Below are 12,303 nucleotides of genomic sequence, written 5' to 3'. Positions count from 1 at the left end.
TATATCATCCACATAGACTTGGACTAATATAGTATCATTCTTATGCTTTTTAGAAAAGAGAGTTTTGTCTATGACACCTCTAATAAAGCTATTTTCAATAAGAAATTCAGAAAGAGTGTCATACCATTTTCTCGGAGACTGTTTGAGTCCATAGATAGCCTTGAACAGAAAGTAGACAAAATCCAAAAGATCTGAATCTTCAAAACCAGGAGGTTGCTCTACAAATACCTCTTCATCCAGCTTTCCATTTAGAAAGGCACTCTTGACATCCATTTGATAAACTTTAAAGTTAGAGAATGCTGCAAATGCCAGAAATATCCTGATGGCCTCTAGTCTAGCCACTGGAGCATAGGTTTCATCAAAATCAATGCCTTCAGCTTGAGAATACCCTTTAGCTACCAGTCTTGCTTTGTTTCTTGTAACCACACCATCATCATCTAGTTTATTCCTGAATATCCACCTAGTACCAACAGCTTTCTTATGTGTAGGTCTAGGTACCAGTTTCCAGACTTGTTGATGTTCAAACTGATTGAGTTAATCTTGCATAGCAATCACCCAATCTGGATCAGTCAGTGCTTCCTCATTCTTCTTAGGTTCCATCTCAGAAAGAAATCCTGAGAACAGACACTCATTTTGAGTAGCACGTCTAGTTCTGACTCCAACATCTGGATCACCAATAATCAACTCAAAAGGATGAGCTTTATTCCAGATAGTCTGTCTTGGAAGATTTGATCTTGATGATTCGCCTTGAAATTCATTGGGATGTTGTGTCCTACTAGTTGATCCTTCAGCATCTCCCCCTGAGTTGTTGCCATGTTGACTTGAAGATTCTCCGTCAGTAGCAGTGGTATCTCCATTGTTGCCAAAGTTTCCATCACCATTACCTTGAGTATCATCATGATTAACAGGTTCTTCACCAGCAACAACCTCAGGTTCTTGACCATGTTCTTATTCTGAATCTGACATATCATCAAACTTCAGTTTATCAGAAAGATCTTCAGTTTGGATACTAGGGAGTTTAGTGTCATCAAATGTAACATTGACACTTTCAGTTACTTTGTGTTGATCAATGATATACACTCTGTATGATCTTCTTCCATATCCAACAAAAATACCCTCATATGTCTTTGCCTCGAATTTACCATGACGATCATCTCCATCTTTGAGCACGAAGCATCTGGCACCAAATACATGAAAGTATTTGATAGAAGGTTTTTGTTCATTCAAAATCTCATAAGGAGTTTTCATGAAGTCTTTGTTGATTAGAGTTCGATTTTGAGTATAACATGCAGTATTGACAGCTTCAGCCCAAAAGTACATTGGAAGACCTGATTCACTTAACATCGTTCTTGCAGCTTCAATCAATGTACGATTCTTCCTTTCTACCACTCCATTTTGCTGAGGGGTTCTAGGAGCTGAAAATTGTCTGGTAATCCCTTTGTCTGTACAAAATCCATTGAGAAGTGAATTCTTGAATTCTGTTCCATTATCTGACCTTATTGCTCTAACAGGGACATTAGAATCTAACTCGATCAACTTGATATGATCAATAACAACTTGTGGTATTTCATCCTTAGAGTGAGCACGTATACTTGGAATAGTCATCAACTATCACAAGACAGTAACACTTCTTTGACATCGAAAGGACATTAACTGGTCCAAATAAATCCATGTGTAATAATTGCAGAACACCAGTTATGGAGGATGTGTCAGTGCCTTTGTGACTTGCTTTCTTTGACTTTCCTTTCTGGCAAGCCTCACATAGTCCTTCTGGGGAGAATTCCAGCTGAGGCAGACCTCTGACCAATTCTCTTTTGACAAGAGAATTCATTATTTTGAAATTGAGATGAGAAAGTCTCTTGTGCCATAGCAAACTCTCATCTGTCGATGCCTTTGCATAGAAACAATTGACTTCAGGATTGCTTCCAGAGTTCATGTCAGCTACGAACAGATTTCCTTTCCGGATTCCCATCAAGGAGGGTTTTTCACTTTTCTTGTGCAGAATCTGACACTTCAGCTTGTCAAATAAAACATTGTAGCCGTTGTCACATAACTGACTAATGCTAAGCAGATTGTGTTCAAGTCCTTGCACAACATACACATTTTTAATGATAACATTTCCAGCTAGCAAACAGCCATATCCCTCAGTTAAACCTTTGCTGTTATCTCCAAAGGTAACCACTGGGCCAGCTTTCTCAACCACATTTGATAGCAGGGCTCTCTCTCCGGTCATATGTCTTGACGATCCGCTGTCAAGAATCCACAATACCGGTTGTACCTGTTTAATGCCCTGCAATACAAATGGATTAGACCTTCTTCGGAACCCAAGCTTGGCTGGGTCCGGCATACTTGTAAAATTGGCCTTTATCAGGCAAAACAACATTCTTAATTTTAATGTTCTCAACTTTCTCAATGACTGGACATTTGACCTTGTGAACAGCCTTGACAAATTTCTGTTTAGGCTTAGGCACAAATGTCTCCTTTCTAGCTTTAGGAGGACTAGCAGTCTTAGACCTATCATACTTTCTATTATTCACAAGCTGACGAGGAGTAGTCTTATCATTAGAAACATGCTTACCATTAAAATAAGCATACATCAAATTAAAAGCACAAGACATACAATCAGGAACACCACATGCTTTATGAGAGGGATTAACAATAGGAAACTTATGCATGTTATACATGGCATTTGTGTTATCCAACTCATGTGTGTCTGAGTTAGTCTCAGTTGCTTTCACAACTTTGACTGGAACCTTTGACACACTTGACTTGGAGACAGCTTTCTCATTAGCATGATCTTTAGCACGGATTTCTTCTTGAATAATAAATGAGGTCTCATCAAATGGTTCAGCAATTGATTCTTTATAGAGGGGTTCATCAACACCCTTAAGCACATGTGGTACTTCCCTGCCTTTAGCACAGACATGAGGAGGGGAGTTTATGCCTAATTTACCAATAGAAACATTGTAATCATAACCTATTCCAGATGTTTGATTAACAGCTTGCTTATTGTAAAACTCTTTGGACTTCGAACAAGAATTAAAGTAAGCTTTAACCTTAGCCTCAAGACCGGTGATCTTGTCTTTGAGAATAGTTTCGAGTTGTCTATAACAGTCAACTCTATTCTCTAGAAAAGATACTTGTTCTTTTAATTTATCTTGATTAATGTGCACAAGTCTTAATTCATTGACCTCTTTCTCAAGGTCTTTGATTTGTTGATTTAACAATTCATTATCACGACGAGCACAATCTAAGGAACCTCCTAGATGATAAACTAATTCAGCATCAGTAAATTTTACCTCTTTTCTTGATGATGAGGTGTTTGCATCACTACCCATGAGAGCAAGATTTCCAACTTCTTCATCTTCACTGTCAGTATCATCCCAGCTTTTTCCCTTTGCGAGGTAAGCCCTTTCAGATTTACTCTTCTGATTAGAATCGTAAGAGTTCTTCCTAACTTGTTTTGGCTTCCTGCATTCTGTGGCAAAGTGTCCCAACTCATTGCAGTTGAAGCATCGAATGGTGCTTCGATCAACCATCCCTGTTTTATACCCACCACTGCTGGTGTTAGAGGATGAAAATCCACCTTTCTGGAATCTGTTGTAGTTGGACTTGTACTTGAACTTGGGATTCCTTTTGAATCTGACATTTGAGAATCTCTTGACAATCAGGGCCATTGACTCATCCTCCAATTGCTCCAGTTCTTCCAAGGAATAAAAATCATCTCCTGATTGATTTGTAGTAGGAGGATCAAATTTTGCTACTATCATATTTTCTTCAACCTTGGAAGACTGTACCATTCTTTCTGACTGTTGAGATTGTTGTTGATATTGTGGTTGTTGTTGTTGTTCATCAGCTACTAGAGCAGTAGATGTGCTGACCACTCTTCCTTTCCCGTAAACTTCCTTCTGCTGAATCTGCTCCAACTCATAAGTCTTTAACACACCATAGAGCCTTTCCAAAGAAATCTCACTCAGATCTCTTGCTTCTCTTATGGCAGTGATTCTATATTCGAGATGAGTTGGCAGTGTTAAAAGGAACTTTTTGTTGACCTCCCTGATGGAATAGTATTTACCATTAATGTTCAGGTTGTTGATCAATGCATTGTACCTCTCAAACACTTCAGTGATTCCTTATCCTGGATTGGATTTAAAGTATTCATACTCAGAGGTTAGGATTTCTAACTTGTTCTCCCTAACTTCCTCTGTGCCTTCATTAATAACCTCAATAGTTTCCCAGATATGTTTGGAATCTTTACAGTTCATCACATGTCTATTCATCAAGGGATCAAGGGAATCTACTAAAATTAATTGAAGGCTACCATCCAGGGAGGCTTCTTCTTTTTCAGCAGGCAAAAAATCCTCAAGATCTTTCACATAAGTTCTTGCTTTGGTAATCACCACATCATTTTCTATTACCTCTGGTTCAATAACCCTCGGAATTTTAGGACCCTTCTTTAACACTTCCAGATATTTGGAATTTGCAACTTGTAAAAACAATAGCATCTTCTTCTTCCACATAACATAATTTTCTTTATCGAATAGTGGAATTTTAACGGTTCCAACTTTTTATGTAGTCATTATGAATTTTTGAGTGAATAAAAAATTCAAGGAGTGAAAGAAACATAAAAGTCTAGGATCTTGATTTGTACGTTAATCAGAAGGCTCTGATACCAATTGTTAGGTCCCAATATGTTTGTAGAAGGGGGGTTGAATACAAACAATACCGTTTAATCGAATAAAATGCGGAATAAAAAGGTGAAACAAAATTCAAGTTAAATAAAACTATTATTAAACTTGAAAGGTGTTACAACAACGGTATCGTTTACAAGGGATTAATCTCAAATCAATTATTACAAATCTAGAATAAATTCGACATGAACTTTTTCTATTTTTGCAATAAAAAAGATCAAATGCTAAAAGCGATTTGAGATTAAGTTCTAGGGATTTCGATCCGCTAGATAGTTACACAAGAACAAGAAAAGTATTTCTAGTGGATTGGATTTAACAATAAATACTAGAAATAAATGATCTGTGTAGTTTGCAATAATTTCTCTGCAGGTTCTCTTGTTCTGTGTTTTGCTGTTGAATATTCAATGCTGTGTTTTATCTGAAATGATCTGCTTTCTGTTGTTTAAGTAAACAAAACAATCCAATTGAATCAGCAAGACTTTCGGCAAGACAATCAAATGAACTGGCATGACAATCCATTTGAACTGGTAGGACTTTCGGTAAGACAATCAAATGAACTGGCATGACAATTCATTTGAACTGGTAGGACTTTCGGCAAGACAATCCAAATGAACTAGCATGACATTCGGTATGACTATTGATTGTCATACTGATTGTCTTCCTAATATAAAAGATAGTCTTGCTGGATTAAAACAGATTTTAATCAAATAATAATTCTGAATTAATTAATCAATTAATTCAATTAATCAATAAATTAATCTTTGCAGATTTAATTTATTTTCTTAATTAAATTATATGGCTTAATTAATTAATAGAGAATTAATACCAATCTTGAGCAGCAACCATTCCTCTGAAAATCTTCTGAAAATCACTGTCAATTACGAATCAATTCCACCACTTCAATGTTGACACTCGATGTACTGTCTGGTTCATGAGTGACTAACTTCCGTGACGTTTCTTCATGCCTTGACCTTGATACTCTTGATTTTCTTCAGACTAAATCCTTGTAATTAATTGATACCCTGACGAGATCTCTGTCACTTGATTAAATCCACAATCTTGATTTATATCACTGAGGCTTGATCAATTTCTTGAGCTTCTTCCAGTGAATTAAGTCATCAAGTCTGTAGATGAACAATGTTACTTAATCCTTAGACATATGTTACTCTGTGAGATCTCTCTGACGATAGATCCACTATTTACTTATTACATTCTTATTTGAGTTGAGTTAAATCCTCGAATAAACAAATAGGCTATAACATATGCCTTTCACTAACCTTTATCACTTGTTTTAGGTTTATGGTCCGTGCCAAGGCATATATAACTTGCTACCTGGGGCCGTCAGGTTTAGATTTGGAGTCTTCCAGTGATTCTGAGCGGGTTGAGATGGGGAAGAAGGTTTCTACTTCGGATTCTAAAGCTATAACCAAGCTTTTCGTCGCTAATATTTCTTCTAGAAAGGTACCCTGTAGTCCGAAGGGTTTGTGGGTTAATACTCCGGGTTATTTCATCACCAAGAGTGATGAGATAGAGAACAGCTTCTACTATAAGAGTATTAGGTCCGGGTACGCTAGACAACCCAACGCGGGTCCGGGGCCTTATTATAGGGAAGAATTCGACAGGAAGTTCGCCGATAGTATAATTGCCAAGGAAAATTATGAGTTGAAGGAAGAGTATGCTGCTTTAGATCATGTGGCGCGGGATTCCTCTGTCCGGGCTACGTTTCAATTGGATCCCCAGATCGAGTGGAGGTGGGTGGAGCCGGATGAGCGGATTTATCACAGACCGGCCGATGGGTTTGTTCTTGTGTGGTTGGAGCATCTCCGGTCCGGGTGGAATCCACACTGGCACTTATTTCTGAAACATTTGTGTAAGTATGAGTACAAGCTATCTCCGATGCAGATAACTCCGAACAGGATCAAGTGGATGAGTTGGTTCATTGCTAGCTGTAATCAGTTCAAAGTTCAGCCGACCTTTAAGCTATGGCATCATATCTTCCATCTGGTCCGGTCTAGCCAGTTTCCTTTGTATGAACTTCGGTTCCGGGCTCCGGAGTGTGGGTATGGTGGCTCCTACAGGCCTATAATTCAGCAGTCTTCGTTGAAGTACTGGAATGGGGAGTTGATCATGCTGGGGGGGTTGGATTTGCATTATCTCCCCGATATTGCTTCGGAGGGAGTCCGAACTCGGTTCCGTAGGGATGTACTCCGGGGTGAAGCTATCCGGATGGTTTTTGCGTTTTGCGAATGTCTGGGTTTTCAAATGACCCGAGACACTTTCATGATTCATAGGACTATGAATAAGCTAGGCTGTGAGTGTTTTGCTTTGTCCGGATTTCTTATATATTTTCTTGTCTGTACTTGTCCCGACTTCTTATATTGTTTTTGACTTGTTCCTTTTCTTTGATTTTTGGCAGGTTTGCCGCACTATAATCCGAATATGTCATCTTCCGCATACAGTGATGCACTAAAAGGTTTGGGCAAGGCCTTTAAGCTGCCAAAGAAAGCTGCCGTTGGAGGGTCCGGATCCAACGCTTCGGCGGAGGAGGGATCCCAGAGCAAGGCAGTTTTGAGGCCGGAGGCTGATGTGAGTAAGTCTGCCCCGGAACAGAATGCTGAGATGGAAATGGGCGATGAGTTTGTTAACTTGGAGGACTTGGAGCCTCTTGGAGAAATTCCCAAGGTTGAGGGTTCCCGGAGGAAGAAAAGGCTCCGAAATTCAGGGATGAAACCTCCCCGGGCGCAGAATATTGAAGTAGGCTCTGGGTCGGGGGCTGGTAAGGGAAAAGGTTTAGATGACGAGAGTCCGGGTGCTGGAAGTCCGGAGCTTGAAGTTAAGAGCGCTCGTTTTATGGTCGGGATCCCCTCGGAATCTGATTGGAAAAAGATGAACCTGAACGGATTTGATGCGACAATGAAGGAATGCTCCCGACTCTGGGGCCAAGTATGTTTTCTTCATGTTCTCGTTTCTTGTGTTCATTTGCCTTAGAATATTTTTCTAAGTTTCTCTATTTTTTGTAGCTTGGTGGCTTTATGGCCGGATCAGCTTCTCTGGCCTACAATGAACTGAAGACTGCTAGGGCCTCCATCGCTGATAAGGACTCCGAGATTGGTCAGCTCCGGGACCAGATAATTGTTAAGGATACTTCTATGTCCGGATTGAACAAGCACATTTCTGATGTTACTACCCGGGCTGAGAACGCTGAGAAGGAGGCTTCTGATCTTAAGTCCGAACTAGCTGAGCTCCGGAGGCAGATGTCCACTGTGAGGCCGGAAGCTGAGGTCATTGCTGAATTCAAAAGGTCCGAGGAGTATGATAAGGCGATGGCCAATGCTGGTGCTCTGGAGATTTCTCGTTGTTGGTTGGTTGCGGAGAGACATATTAAGACTGATCCGAAGGCCGATTGGGATAGCTTTGTGAATGAGTTTATCAAGGTGAAGGAAGATATTGAGCTAGGACTAGGGGAACCGGAGCCGTTCGACGGTCCTTGTCCCAGCTTCTTGCCTCCTAATGCTCCGGAGCTTTGAATTCTTTCTGATTTGTAACTTTGTTATTGCTTTAAGACTTTTGATATCTTTGTAATATTCGTGCTTGCTCCGGGCTTGTTTAGTCCGGCTACTATTTAAATGTTTGCTTTTATTGATGTTATTTTGCTTTGCTGTTGTTGGTTGTTTTTGCCTTAAAAAATAATTTCAAGTAAAATTGTTGTACCAGTCCTGACTAATAGCTTGTCCGGACTGGTGGTTAGCTTCTTCTCTTGGAAAATTAATTCCAAGTGAAATGGTCGCACTAGTCCTGACTAATAGCTTGTCCGGACTAGTAAGTAAAAATGGTTGCTCTAGTCCTGACTAATAGCTTGTCCGGACTAGTGGTTGCTTTTTAAATAGAAAATTAATTCTAAGTAAAAATGGTTGCACTAGTCTTGACTAATAGCTTATCCGGACTAGTGGTGGCCTTTAGTTAGAAAATTAATTCTAAGTAAAAATGTTTGCTCTAGTCCTGACTAATAGCTTGTCCGGACTAGTGCTGGCTTTTAGTTAGAAAATTAATTCTAAGTAAAAATGGTTGCTCTAGTCCTGACTAATAGCTTGTCCGGATTAGTGGTGGCTTTTAGTTAGAAAATTAATTCTAAAAAATGGTTGCTCTAGTCCTGACTAATAGATTATCCGGACTAGTGGTGACTTTTAGTTAGAAAATTAATTCTAAGTAAAAATGGTTGCTCTAGTCCTGACTAATAGCTTGTCCGGACTAGTGGTGGCTTTTTTAAATATATAAAGGGGAAATGCTTTTCATTAATCATTCATACAAAACATAAGGGGAAACAAATTGGTTGCTTGCCATATTGGCTACAAGATTTTTGGTTTCTTTGTTTGTTCTCCTACTGGTAGAATTTTCTTAGCCTTAGTCCATGCCAAGTATTTGGAACGTCTGAGCCATCCATGTTCAGGAGCTTGTAGGTTCCTGGCCTCAGGGTTTCTTTGATCTTGTATGGTCCTTCCCATTTGGGCATTAGCTTTCCAGTGTTTGTGGGATCTGATGCTTCTGTGTCTCGAAGGACTAAGTCTCCAACTTGGAAGTTTTTGACTCTGGACTTCTTACTGAAGTGCTCTCTTGTTTTCTCCTTGTATTTTTCCATCCTTTCGACAGCTTGATCTCGGACCTCATCAATTAGCTCCATGTTTGTTCTGAGTCCTTCTTCATTTACTTCTTCTTCAATGTTTATTGTTCTGTGAGATGGAGATCCCACTTCAATAGGGAGCATTGCTTCTGTGCCATAGGCTAGTTTGAATGGAGTTTCTCCTCTGCTTGTTCTGGGGCTTGTCCTGTAGGACCAAAGTACACTTGGTAGTTCTTCTGGCTATTTGCTTTTGCTTTCTTTGAGTCTTTTTTCAATTCCTCGGAGCAGAATTCTGTTGGTTACTTCTACTTGGCCATTTTCTTGGGGATATGCCACTGATGATTTTTTGTGCTTGATCCCGCGCTCCTGGAGGTAGGACTCGAACTCTGATCCGATGAATTGGGGTCCATTGTCTGAAACTAGGACTCGTGGTATCCCTAACCTCATCAAAATGTTGTCCATAAACTTTATGTAGTCTTGTTGATTAATTGTCCTCATTGCTTTTGCCTCAACCCATTTTGTCATGTAATCAATAGAGACTAGCAGGTACCTGAGGTCTCCTTTGGCCCGGGGGAAAGGTCCCATGATGTCAATACCCCAGCCAGCGAAGAGGATAGGTGACAGGACTGAGGAGGGTAAGACTGGGCTGATCCGGGACACATTGCTGAAGAGCTGACATTCCTTGTACTTCTTGACAAAATCTATTGCATCCTGGTGAATAGTTGGCCAGTAGTAACCTTGTCTTATGATCTTATGAGCTAGGGCCTTTGCAGACATGTGGTCTCCGCATATCCCTTCATGCACTTCCGCCAAACAGTATTTTGCTTCTTCTGGGCCAATACACTTTAGGATAGGAGATGAGAAGGTCCTACGGTAGAGTACTCCTTCTTCGAGGAAGAACTTGGCTGCTTTTGCTTTCATTCTTTGAGATTTTCCTTTATCTTCTGGGAGCTCTCCTTTCTCCAAGTAGTTGAAGAAGGGAGTCATCCAGTTGTGGCTACTTTCGATCTCCAATACCTCTTTGGATTCAATAGATGGTTTGTGGAGTTCTTCGAAGTAAATTGAGAAGTCTAGATCTGATGAGTTCCGGACTAATTTGGATAGAATATCTGCTTCTTTATTTTCTTCTCGATATATCTGAAGGACTTGATTGTTTGGTATTGAGGCTAGGTAACTTTGAACCAGTGCTTGGTACTTGGCCAGAGTAGGGTCCTTTGCTATGTATTCTCCATTTGTTTGCTTGACCACTATCTGGGAGTCGCTGTAAATTTTTAGGTCCTGGACCCTCAGAGTCCTGGAGAGCTTTAGTCCTACGATCAATGCCTCATATTCTGCTTGATTGTTTGTTGCGGGGAAGCCGAAGGATATAGCTGTTTGAACTGTGAATCCTTCAGGACTTTTGAGTATGAGTCCAGCTCGTGACCTTTCGGTTGTTGAAGAACCATCTACTTTCAAGGTCCAGGCTCCTGGACTTGCATCTTTTTCTGGCTCTGGATCCATGTCCATTGGTTCTGGCTCTTCTTCTGGGAAGTTGCATTCGATTATCAAATCTACAAGTGCTTGAGCTTTAATGGCAGTCCTGGGAATGAAGCTCAAATTGAACTGGCTCAACTCCACAGCCCAATTAACGAGTCTTCCCGAGATATCCGGCTTGTGAATTATTTTCCTTAGTGGTTGATTTGTCACTACTCTGATTTCTCTCCCTTGGAAGTAGTGCCTGAGTTTTCTTGAAGTTGTGACTAAAGCAAAGGCAAACTTCTCCAATCTTGGGTATCTTGTTTCTGCATCTTTGAGTACTTCGCTTACATAGTAAACTGGTTGCTGTTTTCCGTTTTCTTCCGTGATTAGGGTCGCTCCTACGACTTGTGCTCCTGCTGACAAGTATAAGTAGAGAGGCTCTCCAGGCTGAGCTTTAGTTAGGACTGGTGGCTGAGAGAGGTAGGACTTGATTTCCTCCAATGCCTTTTGGCATTCCGGGCTCCAGTTCACCTCTTTCTTGTTACTTGATCCTTTGAGTAAATCAAAGAATGGTAGGCACTTATCTGCTAGCTTTGAGACAAATCTCCTGAGTGCTGCTAGTGATCCTGCTAGCTTCTGAACATCTTTTTGGGTCCTAGGAGTCTTCATCTCCTCGATTGCTTTTATTTTCTCCGGATTGGCTTCTATGCCTCTGTTGCTGATCATGAATCCTAGGAACATGCCTGCCCCTACTCCGAAGGTGCATTTCTCCGGATTCAGCTTGAATTTGTCCTTCCACAGGTTGTCAAAGCAGTCTTTCAGATCTTCCACATGCCCTGGTATAGTTGTTGATTTGGAAATCATGTCATCGACATAGCACTCCAAGTTCCTCCCAATCTGGGACTTGAATATCTTGTTCATGGCTCTTTGGTAAGTGGATCTTGCGCTTGTGAGTCCGATGGGTAGCATCACATAAGCATAGACTGCTCTGTGAGTTATGAATGATGTCTTAGGTATATCCTTCGAGTTCATCTTGATCTGGTTGTATCCGGAGAAGGCGTCCATGAAACTAAGTATGATGTGTCCGGAGGTGGCATCTATCAGCTGATCAATGTTTGGCAGAGGGTATGGGTCCTTCGGGCATGCGCCACTCAGATCAGTGTAGTCCACACACATTCTCCATTTACCGTTGGACTTCTTCACCATAACAACATTAGCTAGCCACTCCGGATATTTGATTTCTTTGATGATTCCTGCTTTGAGTAGCTTCTCCACTTCTTTGTCTATGGTTTTCTGTCTCTCCGGGGCAAAATTCCTTCTCTTCTATTTTACTGCTTTTCTATTGGGGTTGACCTTCAAGTTGTGCATTACTTTGGACTCATGTAGTCCTAGCATGTCTCTTAGGCTCCAGGAAAAAAACATCTTTGTACTCCCGGAGCAGGGACGCTAATCTTTCCTTGAAGGACTCCTCGAGTCCTGACCCAACTTTCACATTTTTGTTAGGATTGCTCTCATCAATCTGGACTTCTTCTGTTT

At 40.6% G+C, this 12,303-nt stretch overlaps 1 protein-coding gene across 1 annotated transcript; it reads right to left on the bottom strand.

Moving 5' to 3' along the window:
- Positions 1-9,549: 9,549 nt before the first annotated feature.
- LOC141679568 (uncharacterized) lies at positions 9,550-11,631 on the bottom strand. Its single transcript, XM_074486036.1, has 2 exons — positions 11,511-11,631; positions 9,550-11,180 (listed from the first exon to the last, which is right to left on the bottom strand). Exons 1-2 carry the CDS (start codon positions 11,629-11,631, stop codon positions 9,550-9,552), a joined length of 1,752 nt encoding a protein of 583 aa, XP_074342137.1.
- Between the last annotated feature and the right edge of the window lie 672 nt (positions 11,632-12,303).

Source organism: Apium graveolens, chromosome 8 (assembly GCF_009905375.1).
Source record: "Apium graveolens cultivar Ventura chromosome 8, ASM990537v1, whole genome shotgun sequence".
Lineage (NCBI taxonomy): Eukaryota > Viridiplantae > Streptophyta > Magnoliopsida > Apiales > Apiaceae > Apium > Apium graveolens.
The sequence above is the reverse complement of the archived record's forward strand: the minus strand, read 5'-3'. Positions and strand labels throughout refer to the sequence as shown.

Excerpts from the sequence above, each read along its gene's own strand:
- LOC141679568 (XM_074486036.1), bottom strand. The coding sequence starts at position 11,631 with ATGATTTCCAAATCAACAACTATACCAGGGCATGTGGAAGATCTGAAA. Across the intron at positions 11,181-11,510 it reads CACCTTCGGAGTAGGGGCAG|GAGCACAAGTCGTAGGAGCG; the intron begins GCATGTTCCTAG and ends ACTTGTCAGCAG.